Raw genomic sequence first — 21948 nt, forward strand, 5'->3', positions numbered from 1 at the left:
ATGATCTCAGAGTCCTGGGATGGAGCTCCGCATCAGGCTCTCTGCCCAGCGGGGAGCCTGCTTCCTGCCTGCCTCTCTGCCTACTTGTGATCTCTCTCTCTGTCAAATGAACAAATAAAATATTTTTTTTAAATAAATAAAAATTATTTTCTCAATATGATTACTAGATTGAGATATAGGTCAAGGATATGCTGTGGATATTATACATATTGATTTGAGCAAGGCATTTAAAGTTTTTAATTCTTTTTATAAACCAGGTTTTTCTTTTAAAAAATATTTTAAAGAGGTAGTTTTCATTTTACAAGCAATTTGTGAATACTTTTCATGCAGTTCTAATAAAGAGAAAGTCTTCTTGGTCCTTATTCCAGTTCACTTTTCCTAAGGTAATCACTGTAACTCACGATGTCCCTGTGAAAAGAATATGGGTTGGGTCATAATAAAGTTAGGAGAGGTCACAGCTGATAGAACTGTGAGACCCAAAGAGTGTTGATTAATGGATCACCACCAGAGGTGACATGCCCCAGTCATCCATGCTTGGTTCCATTCTTTTCAACCTTTTTATCAGTGGCTTAGGTGAAGATAGGGGAGTTTATAAAATTCACACATGACGGGGTGCTTGGGTGGCTCAGTGGGTTAAAGCCTCTGCCTTCGGCTCAGGTCATGGTCCCAGGGTCCTGGGATTGAGCTCCACATTGGGCTCTCTGCTTATGGGGATCTTGCATCCCCCTCTCTCTCTCTCTGCCTACTTGTGATCTCTGTCAAATAAGTAAATAAAATCTTAAAAAAAAAAAAATTCACACATGACATAAGCTAACACACTGGATAAAAAACTCTAAATTCAAAGTGATCTCAACTTGAATTCCAGGCTAAGTAAATAAATAAATTCATTCATTAAATATTTGTAATCAGGGCAGCTGGATGGCTCAGTGGGTTAAAGCCTCTGTCTTCGGCTCAGGTCTTGATCCCAGGGTCCTGGGATGGGGCCCCACATTGGGCGCTGTGCTCAGCGGGGAGCCTCCTTCCTCCTCTCTTTCTCTCTCTCTGCTTGCCTGCCTCTCTGCCTGCTTGTGATCTCTCTCTGTCAAATAAATAAATAAAATCTTTAAAAATAAATAAATAAATATTTGCAGTCACTTACATTTGTAATCCCTCTATCCAAGGAATCACGATACTGAGAGCCAAGGCACTATCTCTGCCTTCTAGGAACGTACTGCTCACCAGGGGAGATGAAGTACAAAAAAAATTTAAGTATAAAGCAGGGAAGGACAAGTACCATTTAGATTATTTTATCTTACTTTATTATTATTTTTTAAGATTTTATTTTTTTTTAAAGATTTTATTTATTTATTTGACACAGAGAGATCACAAGTAGGCAGAAAGGCAGGCAGAGAGAGAGGGGGGAAGCAGGCTCCCTGCTGAGCAGAGAGCCTGATGTGGGGCTCCATCCTAGGACCCTCAGATCATGACCTGAGCCGAAGGCAGAGACTTAACCCACTGAGCCACCCAGGCACCCCAAGATTTTATTTTTAAGTAATTTCCACACCCAATGTGGGACTCAAAATCCTAAGGCAAGAGTTGTGTACTCCACCAACTGAGCCAGTCAGGTGTCCCATTCAGATCATTTTGACTTAGTACTGTAGTAATAGCTAGTAAGGGGGGAATCATTCTTGGCTGATGTGACCGAGAAAGTATCTTGAGGAAGTGACATTCCTAGTGGAGCTGAAGACTGAGTAGACATCTATAGGGAGAGGAAGTAGAGTGAGTGATTAGTGGTTGCCTTCGTTTTGGGGCATGGAATTGGGGAGTGATGGCCAAAGGGTACAGGATTTCTTTTTAGGGTGACAGTCTGACATTGTGGTGATGGCTGCACAGTTCGGAATATACTAAAAACCACTGAATCGTGCCTTGAAAATGGGTGAATTGTGTGGCATGTGAATTCTGTTTTACTAAAGCTGGTAAAAAAAAAAGATACCCTGTAAAGGAAAAGGACTGCTTGGGCCCTGTGTGAACGTTTTCACCTCAGTACCAAGTGCTGAGTTCATCCCACTCCGGTTCCTGCCCTTCGGTAATGTCGCTTGTGCAGGGCTCTGCTCTTATGTAGTTAACTTATTAATGCCTTTGTATTTCCTTCTCACGAATTACTGTTGTAGCTTGTGGGTGTGTGTCTTTTTGTGTGTATGAGCTACCAAATGTGAACGATTGCATTGTTTATATAAATAGTGTAAGGGGTTGTCTTATGTTCCTCATTCTGCTTCTCACGTTTGCCACCCAGCCTTGGCAAGTGATGAGGTTTAGGGTCCATCTCTGGTGCCGCATGTCTGTCTGGTCTGTCATCTGACTGCTGCTCGGTCATCCCTGGTGTGTAGTACTCTCTCAGCGATGGGCACAGGGTGACCTGCCGCCACTGTCGCCTTCCCTCAAAACAAATAACACTGCAGTGGATGGGTATTTGCAGATATGTCCTTCCTGCACCACATGAAAATGTCTTTGAGTTATATTCCCAAAAGCAGAGTTGTTGATCACAGGATGGTGTCCATGTTTAATGTGTTTATAGTTAATTAAGCGTTTTTTACTAAGTGCGGTCAGATGGCGCCTCAGCTTACCAGCACCAGTCCGTACTCCTCCCGGCAGAATGGGAGTTCCTATAGCCTCCCAGTCCACACAGGGTGCACGAATGTTCTTAAAAAACTTTTTTTTTTTTTTTTAAGATTTTGTTTATTTGAGGGAGAGCAAAAGCAAGAGAGATCACAGAGGGAGAGGGAGAAGCAGACTCGCCACTGAGTAGAGAGCTCAACGTGGGGCTCGATTCCAGGACCCTGAGATCATGACCTGAGCCAAAGGCAGAGCCCAACTGACTAAGCCACATAGGTGCCCCTATAAACATTTTTTTATTGAAGTATATACAAATAAATAGTTGCACAGGATTTTGATAATGGAGACAGGAGAGAAGGAGGGACATTCTCGAAAGGCATGCAGTGACCAGGGGCCCAGAGGTAGTGTGTTAAGAGGAAAAGATTTCTCCTCCCAATTGCCAAAGCAGTTGGTCTCTGGGAGACAGCTCAAGAGGAGGGACCAGACCCTGGAAGGCCTTGGCTGGAGAATGTGGAGGAAGGGGTGACATGATCAAAGCAAGATGCTGGGACCCCTCCTTTACTGAAGAAAGGGTCAGGAGGCCAGGAGCTCATCACCGTGGAAGGCTGCACAGGTTTGGAGTTGGAGGGGAGAAATTGGGGTGGGCGGGATAATTAGCAGAACACTGGTTATTAACACACAAATGAGAGAAAGATGCTTACATGGTTTTATTTTAGACTGGTCATGTGTGACTTACTGACAGGACACTCAGCTAGAAGTAATTACAGGTAGTTGGAAATTAATTGCATAAAATCCTACAATTAATTGCAAAATGCATTCAGCATTTTGGGGCAGGAAGAAACTGGCTTGATAGCTCTTTCGGGCCCCCACCAGTGGGATATGGCTAAGCCAGGAACTACTGTACTGTCAGGCCATGTTAATTGAAGAAGAGCGTAAGGACGGGAGGAGGTGGTGGTGGTCAACACACCACTGGAGGGTTTTCTGTTCTTTTTAAGAAAGCAGTTGACATGCTGGGATTTGTGTGAAGGAAAACGGGCTCCCACCAGTACCTCCACCCACCTCCCTACATCTGTGCCGTCTGTCTTCCCTCCTGTTCATAGGGATGGTCTGTTTATGTTCTTATCTACCAGAAATTAGGTCCCATCCCTCCTCACCTGCACCAGACACTCACCTCGGCATTTCCCCCCACCCCTGTGTCAGTTTTCCCTCTGCTCGACCATCCCCGTCCGCATACAGGCATCTCAGTATTTCTCTGAACTCATCCCAAATCCCCCTTCCCCTCGCCCTGCTTCCTACTGCAGCACTCTCAAAACAGTTTTTGATACTTACTGTCTCCACATCCTCTCAAACCCATTTTTGTCCTCTGCCTCTCCTGTTCCACAGCACCTGCTCTTGTTAGCGTCACCAGTAACCTTGACCCCAGGCCCTGTCCTCATCATACTTGACCAGTCCGCGGTGTCTGACCTGGCTCATCACTCCCTCCTTAAAATCCCCTCTTCCATCAGCTTCCATGGAACCCCCTGGTTTTCCTTCTCCCTGGCCCGTTCCTTCATCGTCTTTGCTTCTGCGGCCTCATCTCCCTGACCTCTGAGTGTCAGCAGACCCCAAGGATTCCGTTCCCCATCCCTCTCCTCTCAGAACACTCGCTCCCGGTGAACTCATCCATCAGATGTGTTCTGTTCGCTAAGGACTCTCGTGTTTCTTTGCTCTTCTCCTCATCCTGGCTTCCTTGCTAATCCTCTTGGCCCAGGTCCTTCGCATTTGTTGTTCCAGTCAACTAGAATGTTCTTCCTCAGCCACTTGTAGAGCTTTCTCTCTTTCTTCAGAGTTTTACTCAAATGTCATCACCTTTCCCCCCCCCCCATTGTTGTATTATCAATACCAGAGCAGTACCTGGGACATAGTATGTGCCCAGTAAGTATTTGTTGAGGGACCCCTGGGTGTCGCAGTCCGTTAAGCTCTGACTCTTGGTTTTGGCTCACGTCATGATCTCACAGTTGTGAGATCGAGCCCCGTATCAGCCTCCACATGAAATCTGCTTCAGACTCTCCCTCACCTTCTCTCTCTGCTCCTCCCCCTGCTTGCTCACTCTTGATTGCTCTCTAAAAATAAATAAGTCTCTTTTTTTTTTTTTTAAGGTATTTGTTGAGAGATACCTTGGTGGCTCAGTCATTAAGCCTCTGCCTTCGGCTCAGGTCATGATCCTGGGGTCCTGGGATCGAGCCCCACATCGGGCTCTGTGCTCAGCAAGAAGCCTGCTTTCCCTCTCCCACTCCCCCTGCCCATTCTCCCCCTCTCACTGTCTCTTTCTCTCTGTCAAATAAATAAACAAAATCTTTAAAAAAAATAAATGTGTTGAATAAATGAAAGAAACAGGATGTTTTAGAACATGAAAGGTGGTGTAGTAGCCACTTTTAATTATTCAAAGGACTCTTTGGCAGAAGAGGGCATAGCTTCCTTCGGTGTTGCTTATGACCACGGTTCACTTATAAGGAGGTGCTTTAAAGTCCTTTACGAAGACCTGCTTTCCAGCTGTGCTTTCCTGTGGGGAAATGCGCCATCTTGTGAGTGAGTGCCATGTTACTGCAAGTATTCAAGAGGGGCAGGAATATGTAGAAAAAATTCATTCAGGATGCCTAGGTGGCTCAGTTGGTTGAGCGTCTGCGTTTAGCTTAGGTCGTGATCTCAGGGTCCTATGATGAAGGCCTGCTTTGGACTCCCTGCTCAGTGGTGAGCCAGCTTCTCCCTCTGCCTACAGCTCCCTCTGCTCGTGCTATGTCTTTCACTATCTCTCTCCCTCTCTATATGTCAAAGGACTAAATAGAATCTTAAAAAAAGGGCGCCTGGGTGGCTCAGTGTGTTAAGCCGCTGCCTTCGGCGCGGGTCATGATCTCAGGGTCCTGGGATCGAGTCCCACATCAGGCTCTCTGCTCAGCAGGGAGCCTGCTTCCCTTCCTCTCTCTCTGCCTGCCTCTCTGCCTACTTGTGATCTCTCTCTGTCAAATAAATAAATAAAATCTTTAAAAAAAAAAAAAAGAATCTTAAAAAAAAAATGATATGCTATGATAAGCCATTTTTTTTCTCCAATCACAATCCACTTGGGAGTGGTGACCCACATTTAAAGAAAGGGCTGGCTTAGAGCAGGACTGCTGGCAGTAGCCATGGCTTACCGTGAAGGACCACACAAGAGCAGGACCTGCCCTGCTGATTCTTTGGCCCAAAACTCAAAATAAGAAGCTATCCAACCTGAGGAGCCATTGCTCTTAACTCATACAACATAGTCACCGAGAAGGGAGGGCGCGCACCTCTCCTGACCTCGTCCCCTCTGTTCTCTTAGATGGACGACGATGACGACGAGGATGACGTAGGAGACCATGACGAGGACCACCCAGGGATGGAGGTGGTGCTGCACGAGGACAAGAAGTACTACCCCACGGCCGAGGAGGTGTACGGCCCCGAAGTGGAGACCATCGTTCAGGAGGAAGACACCCAGCCTCTCACCGGTGAGTCAGGAGGCGGCGGGCTAGGAGAGGTGAGAGGGAATCTAGAACTTGAGGTCATGGCCATCAGCAGTGTTGAGAGGTCAGTGAATGGACTTGATTCATTTCTCTCTACTACTTTCTGGTACTGCTTCTGGATTGAGCTTCCTTTCATCCTGTTTTAATATTCAGTACAACTCGTAGCTTATTAAGAAGCAAATGGGAGTTACTTTTTTATTTACTGAATATCTGTTTAGGTGCTTAAAAACTATTTTTGTTAGTTTTGTTTTGGGATCTTTGGTTTTTGTTTTGTTTTTAGTATTTACTTATTTATTTATTTATTTTTAAAGATTTAATTTATTTCTTTGTCAGAGAAAGAGCACAAGCAGGGGGAGTAGCAGGCAGAGGGAGAAGCAAGCTTCCCACCGAGCAGGTAGCCCAGTGTGGGACTTGATCTCTAGACTCTGGGATCATGACCTGAGCCAAAGGCAGACTCTTCACTGACTGAGCCACCCAGGCATCCCCTGTTTTTTTTATGTAGGCTCCATGCCCAGGGTGGAACCCAACAAGGGGCTTGAGCTTATGACCCCGATTTTAAGACCTGAGCTGAGATGAAGAGTTCAACACTTAACCGACTGAGCCACCCAAGTTCCCCAACTTCAAGACTGTTTTTAAGTTCTCCCTCTGGTGTGATCTGTTCTTCCATCGAAATAATTCTTAACTCCTTCCAGTCCTCATAGTGCCGATTTTCCACTTCTTTTATCCTTCTCATTGACCTTCTGGGAAGTGGTTAGATTTTATAAATGGGAGGAGAGGTTTTGAACTTACATTAACCTCAGCCTATATCCAGTCCCCCTCCCTTCCTTCACAAAGTGAAATCCAAATCTCTCAGTCCACAGTTCCAGATCCTTCACTGTCTTGTGTCGGACAGCATTTCCAGAACTTGTTTCAACCTATGAGTAGTCCTTAGAATAACATAAATTAATGTCACATATACATTATGAAAGCTCAGTCTAGGGGCGCCTGGGTGGTCTAGTCGGTTGAGCATCTGACTCTTGCTTTTGGCTCAGATCATGGTTGTGAGATCAAGCCCTGCATTAGGCTCGGTGCTTGCCGGGAAGTCTGCTTGAGATTCTCTTTTTCCTTCTTCCTCAGTTTCCCCTGCATATTCTCTTTCTGTCAAATAAGTAAATAACTTAAAAAAAAAAAAAAAAGAAAGAAAGCTCAGTTTAATGGAATGGAGCTGTGTATTTTTGTTTTATGCCAACCTACACATCACTACTCTTTTCCTCCCAGAACCTATTATTAAGCCGGTGAAAACCAAGAAGTTCACTCTGATGGAGCAGACATTACCTGTCACGGTGTATGAAATGGAGTAAGTTTTCAGGTCTCTCTGCCTCTCTGCACAAATAGTGTGGGTTCATTTTTCTGTGGAGGTGGGATGTGGTGTGTGATTGAAGTGTAGGTAGTGAACTGAAAAAGCAAAGATCCTCTCCTACAATTTGCCAGAATTTTCCTTGAGCATGCATGGTTGCTGGAGAAGTTAAGCCCATCTTAACTTTTTCTCTTGGCTCTCATTCAGATCTCAGCCTTTTCTCTTCCAACTCTTTAATTGGGTAAAAGAGGCTGGCCTTTGAGGCAGAACTGAGGATTGTAATTGTCATTGTTGGGGCCACCAGAACCTATTTTGATGTGGTAGGATCACTTAAGCTTAGTTTGGGGAATATAACAACTCTTTATTTTGGAGACAAGAGCGCAGGTAGGTGGATTCATGTGGAGAGGGCTTTAGACTTCACGCCGCAGGCTTTCTGAAAATATTTTCGTTGGTGAAATGCACTTGTAAGTCCTCATATATTAAAGTGATTGGGATTCATTATTAGATAATGAAATTTCTTTCTTTCTCTCTCTTTTTTTTTTAAACATACTGACATCTAATTGTCCAGAAGAGTGGGGTCCCTTCCAAATGCTCAGCTCGCCTACCAACATTCAGCCATTTTCAAAATGACTTTTCAGTTGTCTTTAGAACTTGCTTCAGATTCCCTTGTGTTCTCAATGGTGATTTTGTGAAATCTCAAATCTTTGAAAGTGAGCTTGATGTTTCAAAGAGCCAAAGTCCTCTGAAGGTGACTTGCCATGAGTTATGTGGGTGGTATGCAAGAAAGACAGTGCTGGTTTTGATCAAGCTAGAACTCCTCGGCATCATTAATGAGGTGGAGTTTTCTGAAAAGTTTCGTTAACTGGCTCTGAGGGCAGTTTTGAAAGAAGCTGAGGTGCCCGGGGGAGCTTAGCGTCCCACTCTTGATTTCGGCTCAGGTTGTGATCTTAGAGTCACAGGATCAGGCCGCACATCAGACTCTGCGTTCAGCAAGGAGTCTGCTTGTCCCTCTCTCTCTGCTCCTCACCACCCCTCCCCGCACTCTATCTCTATCTAAAATTTTTTACGTCTTTTAAAAAAGAAAGAGAAACTCACAGTAATTTTAAGTCCCCTTTGCATTAACAGAGTAGATGCATAAATGGAACAAGTCTAATCTGAGGCTTGTGTATGTGCATGCGTGCCTGCTGGTCTTTTTTTTTTTTTTTTTTTTTTTTTGCTTTTCTTCTTCTTGCTTTTGAAATCTCATTTCGTGGGTTGTGTTACATAAGTCTGTTCCGTTTCCAAAACCAGACCTGTGTAGATATAGAAATTCATGTCTGCCTCAGCATTCTCCAGTTGGTCTGAAAGTTGTTCCTGACAAGATACATGAAACACCTTTGCACCACTTTGCATTTGGAAGCTTTTGCCAAAGTCCCTTTTCTCTTTTCCTATCTCCTTTCAGTTTCTTGGCAGATCTGATGGATAACTCGGAACTCATCAGAAATGTGACCCTCTGTGGCCATCTCCACCATGGCAAGGTGAGAGAACTTTCAGCTACTTGGAACAGAATTTCTCTTTGTTCCTGCTCATTTTTTCAGCCCTCAGAGTCACAGGTTGGGGTTTGAGGCCACAATGCTGGACCTCCCGACTCCGTGTATGTGTGTGGCGGGGGGCCCTCCATGCCTAGTGTGAAAACTGCTGTGAAATTCTAGCTTTTCCTGAGCAGCAGATGGAGCCTGTTTCTAAGCCACTTCCAGCCTTGTGTCTACATCTGGACAGAAGAGGGGAAATTGAGCCATACTCTGATTTTATAAGTTTTCATTTCCTGGGGGAATGCTTGTCCAAGAAAGATTTCATCTTTCATTTGAAAATAATCCTGTGGCTTCAGTGTTAATCCCTTGCTGTCCCATAATCCTCCTTGCTCACTTCTTCCTCTCCTTATCCCTAAATTATGTGGTGTATTGGGCACTGAGAGAAGGGTAGAGTAGATTTTCCTTTGTGTTTGGCAGATCTTAACCTTCTCCTCCCTTTCAGACGTGTTTTGTGGATTGCTTAATAGAGCAGACTCACCCGGAAATCAGGAAGCGTTATGACCAAGATGTAAGTAGAAAATCTGTGGAGGGTTTAGGATGAACCATTGAGAATATACAGGGGTGTCTCTCTCCTTCCCTTCCTTCCACCTTTCCCATTTTCATTATAAATAATGATGCTTCCAAAGTGCTGCTTTATAATTGTAATCTCTATTCATAGCCTTAAAGAAAGTAATTTAACTTTCTTAGGAGCGTAGAGAATATTAACCTGCAGTATTTTTGGATGATCTGTTCTGCACTTGGGATCTTTCCTCTGTTCTGATATATCCTGACTTTTATAGCCTATTCTTTCCTGTCTTGGTATTAATAGCTTACTCTATAAATATAATACAATTGGACCTTGTTGTTTCCATGATAAATTTAAATGCCTGTGAATGAGGCTGAATATGGCTACAGGTCTCAATGCAATAAATGCTCTGTGTCTGCTGGATTGAGTGTTCTGACACACGGGGGTTCCATAAAGGCCGTAAGTGTCTCCCTTTACCACTTTAGAATTCAGACCATTTGATAAAATTTAGGTCTCCAGCCATACCTGGTCCTCAGTGACCGCCCTGACACCCACCCCCCCAAAAAAATCCAAAAAAATCCACCCATCCAGGAGCATTTTCCACCTGAGAGGCACTGGTTTTATTGCTAGAATTTCTGTAGGATACCCTTCTGTCTTCCATCTGTCCTCCTGAGGCAGAAAGCCTTGAGTTGGGAATTGGTGGAGGAAAGTGATTGATGGTTTGTGTGGGAGAGGAGTCTGGAGTCAGGTGGTAACAGCACTTTTTTTTTTTTTTTTTTTTTAAAGCTGTGCTATACTGACATCCTCTTCACAGAGCAGGAGGTAAGTGTGCCTAGGGAAGTCTGACTGTTCCCCACACTTGACCCAGCAGGAGTTGTGCAGGGAATGTGGGGGAGCCTTTATGCTAACAGTTTGCTCTGTACCCTCTCTCATTCCCATCTCGTACCTCTTTATCTTGCAGCTTCTGCCAGTTATCCCCTGATGTAGTACTTAAAAGAGGACAGGGCAGGAAGTGGTGGGGTGGGTGGAGGGACCTTCCTACTCTTGACTGGATTTAATTTGGCTTAGTAGGGCAATGCTAAGAGATGATATCTACATTTATGCTGTAAGTTATTACAGAAACTCAACAGATTTTTTTTTTAAATTTATTTATTTGACAGCCAGAGATCACAAGTAGGCAGAGAGGCAGGCAGAGAGAGGGAGGAAGCAGGCTCCCCACTGAGCAGAGAGACTGATGTGGGGCTCTATCCCAGGACCCTGAGATCATGACCTTGGCCTAAGGCAGAGGCTTAACCCACTGAGCCACCCAGGCGCCCCAAATAAATCATTCTAAAAACCTGTACGATGATTCCATCCATATGATGATCTCTTTCTAGGACTAACTTCTCTTTGAGAGTGTGTTCCTCTGTCTTTGTGCTTCTCTGCTGTGTAAAGCAGTGAGCATACATCGCTGTCTTTCCCACTCCAGCTGGTGGGTCCTTCTTCCATCTGGATCTTTCCCCTACTCTCCAAACCTTCTCTTTCCTCTCTCCTTTATTTACTGATGTCTCTTTTTCTTAAATCACCATATGGAGAGCTCAAGTTCGTAACTGTGGTTTACGAAAAGAACTTTGAACAGTGCAGGCTTATGACATGCAATCAACATATGTTAGCTATTACTGTTTTTTAATATATTTGGCTAGATATTTTTAAACACTTACTTCTTGTTAAAACTTTTTTTTGGGGGGAACGCCTGGGGGGCTCAGTGGGTTAATAAGCTTCCGCCTTTGGCTCAGGTCATGATCTCAGGGTCCTGGGATCTAGCCCCGCATCAGGCTCTCTGTTCAGCGGGAAGCCTGCTTCCGCCTCTCTCTCTCTGCCTGCCTCTCTGCAAACTTGTGATCTATTTCTCTCTCTCTCTCTCTCTCTCTCTGTCAAATAAATAAGTAAATAAATCTTTTTTAAAAAGCAACACTTTTTTTTTAAAGTAGGCTCCACCCCTCAGCATGGAGCCCCAACTCTGTGCTTGAGCTCACAACTCTGAATCAAGACTTGGATATTTAACCAACTGAGTCACCCAGGTGCCCTTATCTTTTTTTTTTTTTTAATAGATTCCCCCCCCCCTTTTTTTTTAAAGTAATCTCCACACTCAATGTGGGGCTTGAATTCCCAACCTCAAGATAAAGAGTCTCTTGCTCTATTGACTGAGCTGGCTAGGAGCCCCCCCTTATTAGAGCTTTTATATATGTATGTATGTTGCAAGGAGTCAGTTTTTTGTTTTGGTTTTGGTTTTTTTTGATTCCCAAGATTCAATCAAGAATTCATGTAAGATATTTCCGATAAATACTTTTGAATCTTGCTCTTCATCCTGGTTAATCTGGAAGTGAACACAGTTCATGACTCTCTTTGCAGTTAGCAACTGCACGCAGTCCTGTAGATTCTTCTTCACATATTTTTTAGTGAGATCTATCAAATACCTTTTGGAAAAAGGCACATGAGAAGTTAGAGTACTTGCTCATGCACCTTTCAATAGTTACAACCCAGTCTCCACCAAGATTCCCAGCTTTGCCTTTCACTTTCATTCTCTTTTGAAGAAACTGCTCGAAATTAGAGGCATTCATGATTCCATCTTCCGCAGGGTGAGTGCAGTCAAGGTAGACTGCAGAACTTGCTTTTTTTACTGGGGGGGATACCCCCCCCCCCAGCCACAAGCTTTTTCACAAGCTCCATGGTGGCAGCAGGGGCAGATGGGTACCGTGTTTTTTTTGTTGTTGTTGTGTGTTTTTTTTTTTTTTTTTTTTTTTGGTACCGTGTTTTTTTAAATCCTTAAATGCCCAGGATGTCTTTTTACTTTATTTATTTATTTGACAGAGAGAGACACAGTGAAAGAAGGAACACAACCAGAGGGAGTGGGAGACAGGCTCCCCGCTTATCAGGGAGCCCGATGCGGGGCTCGATCCCAGGACCCTGGGATCACAACCTGAGCTGAAGGCAGACACTTAACAACTGAGCCACCCAGGCGCCCTGATACTTCATTTATTTTTGTTAACCATATATGAAGTTAAGATGATAGGACACTGGGTTCTCTTGTTAGGTTTAATCCTGCTTTACTTGCTTGTTCATTTTTATTTTTACTCTTTTTTTTTTTATTTGAACCAAACCCCCGCAAAAATTATGTTTAATACCAAGATATTTCATCTTCAAGGGCCATTCTAGTTAGAGGCCACTCAAGGAGAGAGGTCAGTGTAACTTACTCGCAGCTGGCAAGCCCTAAGAGCAGAAGGAAGCCCTCTTGTAGGATGCAGTCTTGACCTCTCTGCCTTTGTGACTTTCAGAGAGGTGTTGGCATCAAAAGCACTCCCGTGACAGTGGTCTTGCCAGATACCAAAGGAAAATCTTACCTCTTCAATATCATGGACACTCCAGGTAGGATATTCCATTTACTATCAGAACCTTATCCTCTTTGTTTTTTGTGCTTTTGCTCTTTCCAGCACAGAGCAGAGCATTTCATCTTTGCGTTTATGTTCCCTTCACTTCTTCCATTGAAATAATTTCTGTTTTCCTCAGTCTCCTTTGCTTCTGACTAGCTAATTAGCAGGGACTGTGCACCAGGCTTTCTATTTCGCTCCTCTCTGCTCTGCTCTAAAATATTTAAACCTCATTCATTTACTCGTTTCAGCGTGTCAGGCCCCGTGCTAGGCGCTTGCTAACGAGGGTGAGTCAGACATGGCCTTGGCCTCAGGCATTCCCAGTCTTTTGAAGGAGGCCGTGGGGTCAGCAAGGTATGCAAGAGCAGCATACCTTGCCCTGTGGCTGCCTCTGTCTTCATCTTAGGGAAAGGATCAACTCGGGGCAGAGTTTTAAATAGAAACATTGGAGTTTTGACAAACTGACCTTCTCACCCTCAGGCGCCCCGTGCCCTGATACCTCTCAGCCTCTGTCTGCCAGCAGCAGCACCTTGCCAGCAATTGTCTCCTGTGCACCAGGCCCTTCTTGCCCTTTCTCCTGCCTCTGAATTGTCCTGTGCCCCCGCAGAACTCTGCTGACTGCAGTTGAGACCAAGCTGTTGTGTGAATGTCGATCTGTTAGGTCCTCCTAGGGCATACAGAGCACACTTTGTGCTTTTGGTGTTTGGGGACCTGCTGTATGAAAGTTTAATCCAAGCATGTGACTCTAACTGGTGGAACTTTATACACGGCAGGGAGCCGTGGGGAGAAGGGAAAGGGCATATTTGGGGGTTCACATGCTTTGCAGTGTTCCCTCAGACCTCCTACACGTTAATTGTGCCTCAGCCTGGTACCCTGCGGGTAGTGACTTACTTGGTTTTTGTCTTACAGGACATGTGAATTTTTCTGATGAGGTCACGGCTGGCTTGCGCATCTCAGATGGAGTTGTCCTGTTCATTGATGCCGCTGAAGGCGTGAGTCTGCCTCTACTCTTATGACCCCTCCTGCCTTCTGGGGTTGCCCCACCCAATGCCCAGAGTGTAATCAGAGATGATTACAAGTCTGTGGGATTAAGGCTCACGTTTGCTCTGAAATTAAAGCAGCATATGAAGTTCAAAATTAGTTCTCAGTGTGAGTCCCTCACTCCCTGTTCAGTGAGGCCCAAAATGATAGGACCCAAAATAAAATGACAAATGTAATTAAAAGAGAAGGAGGCAAGTATATTCATGTAAATTGATTTTAAATATTAATGCGTTTTTCGAAACTAGAGAGACTGGAGTTAAAAGGCCCAAAGTGTCTTGTATATTTCTAAATTGAAAGGTAATTTGGCTAATCCTGTTTATGTTGTCGTTGATGAGATAGCCAGCAGAGGGAGCCAGAGTTGCTTTTTTAACCCCCTTTCCTAATTGACTTCATTTTGGAATAATTTCAAATTTATTGAAAAGTTGCAAAAAACGGTACAGGGAGTGCACTCTCATCTGCTTTGTAATTCTTTCTCTGTACACGTGCCCGCACGAGGACATTTCACTGACGTGACCAAAATACAATTACCAAAATCAGGGAATTTAACACTGGTAGAATATATTATATAGATCTTTTTCTCTGGATCTTACTGTCCCAGTAGTGTCCTTCATGGGATTTATTTTTTTCCTGATCAAGGATGCTGGCTAGCATTCAGTCCCTGAGTCTCTTAATTGAAACTGTTGAGTAACCTTTCTTGGTCCTTTGTGATGGCATTTTTGAAGAGGGTAAGCTATATTTGTTTTATAGAGTGTCTCCGTTTGGGTTTGCTGAACGTTCGCTCATGCTTACGTTCAGGTTATTTTGGCAGGAACGCTACATGAACATAGTTGTAAGGGGTCACATCACATCAGGAGGCCCTGGGTGTCACTTTATCCCATTACTGGTGATCCTAACTTTGGTCGCTCAGTTCAGGTGGGTTTGCCAGGTTTCCCCAGTGTAAAGTTACTATTTTCCCTTTAGTAATAAATAATTTGTGGGGATATATGTTGAGTCTGTATATACATTCTCCTTTCCAAACTTTGCGTGCTAGTTTTATCATCCATTACTTTTTTCTTCTTCTTTTTCTTTTCTTTTTTTTTTTTTTAAGATTTTATTTATTTGCCAGAGAGAGAGAGAGTGAGTGCAAGTGAGCACAAGCAGGAGGAGCAGCAGGCAGAGTGAGAGGGAGAAGCAGGCTCCGCACTGAGCAGGGAGCCTGACGTGGGACTTGATCCCAGGACCCTGGGATCGTAACCTGAGCTGAAGGCAGCCACTTAACCAACTGAGCCACTCAGGTGTCCATGTTACTTTTTTTCTTAAGATTTATTTATTCATTTAAGAGAGAAAGAGTGGATACAGGTTGGGGAGGGGCAGAGGGAGAGAATCTCAAGCCAATTCCCCACTGAGTGCAGAGGCAGATGCTAGGCTCAGTTCCATGACTCATCAGATCACAACCTAAGACAAAACTGAGAATTGGAAGCTTGACCAACAGAACCACCCAGGTGCCCCACATTTCTTTACTCTTTGCACCTAACACGGGGCTCAAACTCATGACCCCAAGACTAGTAATCACACCCTCCAGCCCAAAGTTGTATCTTCCATAGATCATTCCTAGTTTATTTCCATAGTAGTTGCACATGGTGATTTTCTAACTTTTATTATTCCTTCTATATTTTTTGGTTGGAATTCTGTTTTAAGGAAGAACTTTCCCTTCTCCCTCATTTGTTTACTTATTGTCAGTATGGATACACGGATTTTTATTTCATCGGTAGGTTATACTCCACTGCTATCCTTACTTGATACCCTTATCCATATCTTGATACTCTGCCTATCCCAGATTCAGTTAGGTAAAGCTCCTTTGGGTTGGCTTCTTTGTCTTTTTGACATGTCCCATCTTCTTTCAAGTACTTCCTTTCTCTTAGGCATAAAAAGATGTTCTAGACTCATTTTGTGCTTTCTCTGCCCCAATTCTGGAATCAGCTGTTTCTTTCTTTTTTTTTTTTTTTAAGATTTTTATTTATTTATTTGACAGAGAGAGATCACAAGTAGGCAGAGAGGCAGGCAGAGAGAGAGGAAGGGAAGCAGGCTCACTGCTGAGCAGAGCGCCCGATGTGGGACTTGATCCCAGGACCCTGGGATCATGACCTGAGCCGAAGGCAGCGGCTTAACCCACTGAGCCACCCAGGCGCCCTGGAATCAGCTGTTTCTTAAGGAGTTCTGGATCCTTACAGTGGGGACTAGTATTTAGAAATAAAGGTCAGGATGTGTTCTCTGCTTTGGGGTCCATTCCTTCTAGACCCTTTCACTGAACACAGGCATCCCCGCACACATCCATAACAATTTCTACACATGTACAGGAAACGTGATTAACAATAAAAAAAGAAGAAAGTGTGTGTCGATCATAATACCTGCACTTCCGTCCAGCACCCCAAGTGTTCCCTGGGCCTGGCTCCACCTCTTTTCCAGGCCTGAGAGACCTGGCTCCCAGCATCATTCATGTGGTTGTCTGTCCTGCCAGGTGCCCTCTTCAAGGTCCTGAATCAGCCTCTGGCCAACATACCCTCTGCTTCCACCCAACAATCTATTTCTGCAGGTCCTCTTTTCCTCATATTTCATATTTTCTGATAGTACCCTCTTTGGCTTTGCTCTGGACTTTTCTGCCCGTTTTGCTCTTCTCACCACCTTTTGGGCCTTGTGTGTCTCAGGTGATGCTGAACACAGAGCGGCTGATCAAGCACGCGGTGCAGGAGAGGCTGGCGGTTACCGTGTGCATCAACAAGATTGACCGGCTGATTCTGGAACTGAAGCTGCCTCCCACCGATGCTTATTACAAGCTGCGGCACATCGTGGATGAGGTCAATGGACTCATAAGGTATAGGACCCCGGGCATGGCTTTCCTGTCCTTGGGAGCTCTGTGTTTTATCAGTCTTAACCTTGAACACTCGTGAGAGGCAATGCTGATCTCTTGGGAGTGCTTAATGGGCTTTTTGGACCAGACTCTGGGCATGTTCCAGGTTCCTCTAGGGTTTGATTCAACACCCTTGGCCTCATTGACCCTGGGCCTTCACCAGCTGTGCAGCTGAAGACACATGTTCACTTCTGCATCGTGCTTAGTACCTGGGCCTCTAGAGCTGGTCTCACTTTTACCCCATACCAAGTGTGTGAAGCTGGGCAAGTGACTTACGCTCCTAGAGCATCAGCTTCCACCTCTGTGAAAGGGGAATAATAATGTTAGCCTAATGGGATGTTTTAAGAAGCTTGATAGATATTTGATGCAACACGCTGAGCACACTGCTTAGCATACAGGACCTGCCCGGTGAATCGTTAGCTGCTGTTACCTTCTAACGCAGACTCAGTAAATGAAGGAACTCTTGGCTGTTGTTTCTGTGGCCCTGGTTGCTTTTCAGCAAGATGCATCTCAGGCTTCTATTAACAAGTATGAGTGACGGCTGGGAGACCTTAGAACGCAGTATCAAGGTGACTTGGAAGAATAGGTTATAAATATATCTTAACCACGGTCTTATCTGCAGGCTGACAGATGGACTGCATGACTTCTTGAGGCCCCTCAAAGGGCCCAGGACAAAGCTGTTCTTTTGAGGGAAGACCTCTCCAGTTAAGGACTGGGGATAGTATCTCCATGACCGGAGACAGATTTACCTGCAGGAGCCTCCTCAGTATGTAGTCCTAATTCCAACAGCGATCTCTCTCCCTGGCCCCAAAAGGGCTAAGAATGACTGGAGACTAACATAACGTTAGGAGCCCCAAAGTGAAATGTTAGACGTCTTTATGCACCCCTGTTAAAGTGGGAGATGGGATAAATCCTGATCACCAGACTAGGAAGTCCGATCTCAGCCTCTAAACAAATTGAGGGCAACATAAACATTTTCTTTAGAAGTACGGGGCAAGTGGTCTGAGAGCTTTAAAAGAGTTGAAAGCAGGCGTGCCTGGTGGGTGGCTCAGTGGGTTAAAGCTTCTGCCTTCGGCTCGGGTCATAATCCCAGGGTCCTGGGATTGAGCCCCGCATCAGGCTCTCTGTTCAGCAGGGAGCCTGCTTCCCTTCCTCTCTCTCTCTCCACCTGCTTGTGATCTCTGTCTGTCAAATAAATAAATAAATATATTTTTAAAAAATCATTAAAAAAAAAGTTGAAAGCAGTTGCTTCTTGGGAGTATAACTTGAATAGGTAGGGAACTGCTCTTTATAAGTCAGTACTTTCACCTCTAAATTCTTGGGTGCCTGCGTGGCAAAGTTGGTTAAGCAACAGCCTTCAGCTTCGGTCATTATCCTGGAGTCTGGCGATCAAGTCCCACATCGGGCTCCCTGCTCAGTGGGGAGTCTGCTTCTCCCTATGACCTCTCCCCTCTCATGCTGTCTCATTCTCTCTTTCTCTCTCAGATAAATAAAATCTTTTTTAGAATAATAATAAAATGAGTTAAGACGTTCTGTAAAATGGCACCTGGGTGACTCAGTTGGTTACATGTCTGCCTTTGGCTCAGGTTATGGCCTGGGATTGAGTCCCACATTAGGCTCCCTGATCCTTGAAGAGGCTGCTTCTCCCTCTCCCTCAGCCTGCCCCTCCCTCAGCGTGTGCCCTTGCTCCCATGCACATGCGCTTTCTCTCACTGTCTCTGTCAAATAGATAAATAAAATCTGAAAAGAAGGGAAATTCCATAAAACAATCTGTCAGTAAGGCTAGGATTATGGATTGGATTCCTGTGTTCAACTGGTTTTCTTTTAAACGTCAGTGAACGTGGGATGCTGTGGCTTCTGCATGGCTTTTAAGACAAAATTTTAATGTGAATTTGTATAACAAAGCCAAACAAAACAATAAAGAACAGGGTAATTAGAGCGGGGAGCAAAGTTACCCTTATCTTCTGTTATTTATCCCATTTCTAGTGTTTATGTCTGTTTGTATTTGTGAAATTGAGATTTCTCCAAAATACACTCCTTCCACATTAGATTGATTTCCTGCTTTCCAGGAGCTTTGTCTCTGACCTCCAAGTTTTCCCTTGTCTGTCCGGTGTGGTTAACTTTTCTAGGATCGTGCATGAAGTTCCCGGCTCTGGGAAATCAGCTCGTTACTGGGAGCTAGGGCGCGACTTTCTTGGGCCAGGCCGCTGGCAAAGCTGAGTGTGTGATGCCGGCACGTGCCGAGGGCAAGGGCTGGAGAGAGGCTGGGACCCTGAGTGGTGGGACCCCTGTGCAGTGTCGGTGTTGCTGCTTGGCCTGGCTCTACACTCATGACTCTCTCTGTTTCAGCATGTATTCCACCGATGAGAACCTGATCCTTTCCCCACTCCTGGGCAACGTCTGCTTCTCCAGCTCCCAGTACAGCATCTGCTTCACGCTGGGCTCCTTTGCCAAGATCTATGCTGACACCTTCGGTAAGCTCCGGCTGGCAGTCTGCCTTCCAGCTTCCCCGGAGCCATGTGCGCCTTTCCTGTGGAAGAGTTCCGAAGTGGCTTCATGCCGGCATCCCCTGTTGGGGGAGCAGCTTATCAACTGTTATTGTCACAACCATTATTGTCACTCTCTTTGGCCCCTAGATCCCTTCTTTTGGTTAAGTGGTTCCTAAAGAATAGAAAGATAAAGGTGCCTGGGAAAGAAGTGGGGGAGGGGAGGGGGAGCTCGTTTTAGGAATAGGAATCTCTCCCCATGTGAGACAGATACTGTCCGGAAGGAGTGATCCGTGCCCACGATGCCCTTTCAGACCTCTTCCTCAGAGGTGGGTCTCTCATGAGTGTGCTTCCTGCTGTCTTTCTGACCGTATGTAGGCACATCGACATTTTGTAGGCCTCCCCGAGAGCTCATGTTGGATTCGCAGCCCGCAGGGATGCCCAGCGGAATGATTTCACAGGTCCCAGGAGCCTTGACGCCAGAGCCCTGGGACCCGCTTCCCAACTCCGGAGACTGGCGCTCTCTGCCTCTGGGCCTCCCGGTTCCCTCCGATTCCGATGATAACAACCATGTCCTGAGGGCCGAATTCTCTGCCCCATTAGGGGATGATGATCACCCCATTTTAAGAGCTGAGGAGAGGCTCTGGGAACGAGATTGCAGCTGACAGGCGCTGGCGCTCCAGTGTTTCTGTTCTCTCCAGAGTTGTCCTTCACTTGCTCTTATGAAAGAAATGGGCAAGAACAACTTTCTTCTTTAAAATATGTACATATTTACCGCGTCCTCACTGTAGAAAACTGAGAAATACAGTAAAATCCAATCCAGAAAGCAAAGCTACCCTTAACTTCATTATTGTAAGTGCTGCAGACATTTGTCAGCTCTCTCTCTGTGGAGTGTTCTACATAAGCGAGATCACGTTTTATAGAGAGAGAGATAACACATATAAAATATATAATAACGATAGATTTTCACTCAGCAGTGGCTTATAAGCATTTGCCTGTTTTATTAGAATTCATTTCAAAAAATTATTTTCTCTAATTGCCTGTAGCTCCAGGGTACAGATAGTTGTATTGTAACTTAACTGCTTTATCATCAGGCGTATATTTTAGTTGTTTGTAGCTGGCTCTTTGGAACGGGGAGAAATAGATGGACCGTAAATGAAACCCCTCTGAGGAGGGTTCTAGTTTATAGGTTTCTGAATGTTCTTTATATCAGCATGTGAAGCAAAGACCGTCTCTGTAACTACCATGTATTAATGGTTCAGCTCCGGAGTGGAAATGGCCCTAAGCCTCCGGAGAGTATTACCCATCCTCAGACCCACTGTTCATTTACAGAGCAGCCAGCTGGGGGCTCTGATGTCATCGTGAAAAACCACACGTGGACTTGTATAAAGTTAGCTCTGGAAGGACTATCAGAGATCACTGAATCCTTCTTTTTCATTTCATGTATGGGCAAGTGTACAGAACCTGATGGGTACAGAACCTGATAGGTTGGGGACTAGAATCAATTTGGGGGTCTTTCCCGTCACACTGTACTGCCACAGTTGATGTCCTGTCCTAGTTAGAGGGGGTAGACAGAAACCCACAGAGTATGAACAGCAGTGCATGGCATCAGCTTGGGCAGGACGAGATGGGGTTTGGTGGACAGGTGTAGAGTAGGGAGCTGGGAATCCCAGACTCGCAGTGTTGGGCAGGGAGGCCCAGAAGCAGGTGGTTTGGACGCATGGCCTGCTTTAATATTGGTGGACCGTCTCACCAAGGAGAAGAGTTGAAGTAAAACTGGGCAGGCAGGGGTGGGACCACATCGAGGAGGGTTTGAAATGCCCAACAAAAGAATTTTGACTTTATCCTTTAGGCAGTTGGGAGCTATTAAAGATTGGGGGTGCTATAGCCACATGGTCTCTGTCACCACCATTTCACTTCCCTGACAGAGCACAAAAGCAGCTGCAGACGATACGTAAGTGAACGAGTGTCACCGTGTTCCTATAAAACTTCATTTACGAGTGTGGAATATGAACGCGCATGTCACAAACTACTCTTCTTCTTTCCGTTTAGTCAACCATTTAAACCTGCAGACAGAGCCTGTCCTTTGCTAGAAGGACATGCATCATCTGTGGGCTGAACTTAACCTTGAGGGGCAGAACCTTCACCAGGCTCCCCCGCACCAGCTTGCGGCCCTGACCCTTCTTTGCCAAACATTCAGAGAGTGCTCTGAGGGGGGACAGGGAAGATTTCTTGCGTAAATCAATACCTCAACTAATTCTCCTTTCCCAGGAGCTAGACTTCCTGCACCGTGGCCAACCTAAACCTGACTCTGTGCTTTGACAACATTCCCTCCACCCTGTTCCCTCACCTGTTCACATACGGACCCCAGAAGTCCTCCAGTAAGATTGATGCTTCTGGGCAGGACAGAAGCCTGTGTCCCGAGGCGGTTTCTTTCCCCAGGCCGTCTTAAGCAAACAAGACATGAAATTCGTGTCCCCAGGCCACTTTCCCAGCCCCTGTAGTATCCTGAGGGCTGTATGTATTTCCCAAGATCCAACTTCTCCCTCACAACCTGCTTAAGAAAGATACACATATAAAATAAATGGGGAAAATGCCACAAAGT

The 21948-nt window shown here is 45.2% G+C and overlaps 1 protein-coding gene across 1 annotated transcript in view; it reads left to right on the top strand.

Moving 5' to 3' along the window:
- EFTUD2 (elongation factor Tu GTP binding domain containing 2) overlaps positions 1–21948 on the top strand; it is a 37981-nt gene that overhangs the window by 2219 nt on the left and 13814 nt on the right. The window contains exons 2-10 of the mRNA XM_059148490.1: positions 5930–6095; positions 7368–7446; positions 8888–8963; positions 9460–9525; positions 10309–10344; positions 12837–12927; positions 13839–13921; positions 16655–16821; positions 19207–19331. Coding sequence (XP_059004473.1) covers positions 5930–6095; positions 7368–7446; positions 8888–8963; positions 9460–9525; positions 10309–10344; positions 12837–12927; positions 13839–13921; positions 16655–16821; positions 19207–19331 — 889 coding nt within the window. The remainder of the gene's footprint in view (positions 1–5929; positions 6096–7367; positions 7447–8887; positions 8964–9459; positions 9526–10308; positions 10345–12836; positions 12928–13838; positions 13922–16654; positions 16822–19206; positions 19332–21948) is intronic.

This window comes from Mustela lutreola, chromosome 15, assembly GCF_030435805.1.
Source record: "Mustela lutreola isolate mMusLut2 chromosome 15, mMusLut2.pri, whole genome shotgun sequence".
Lineage (NCBI taxonomy): Eukaryota > Metazoa > Chordata > Mammalia > Carnivora > Mustelidae > Mustela > Mustela lutreola.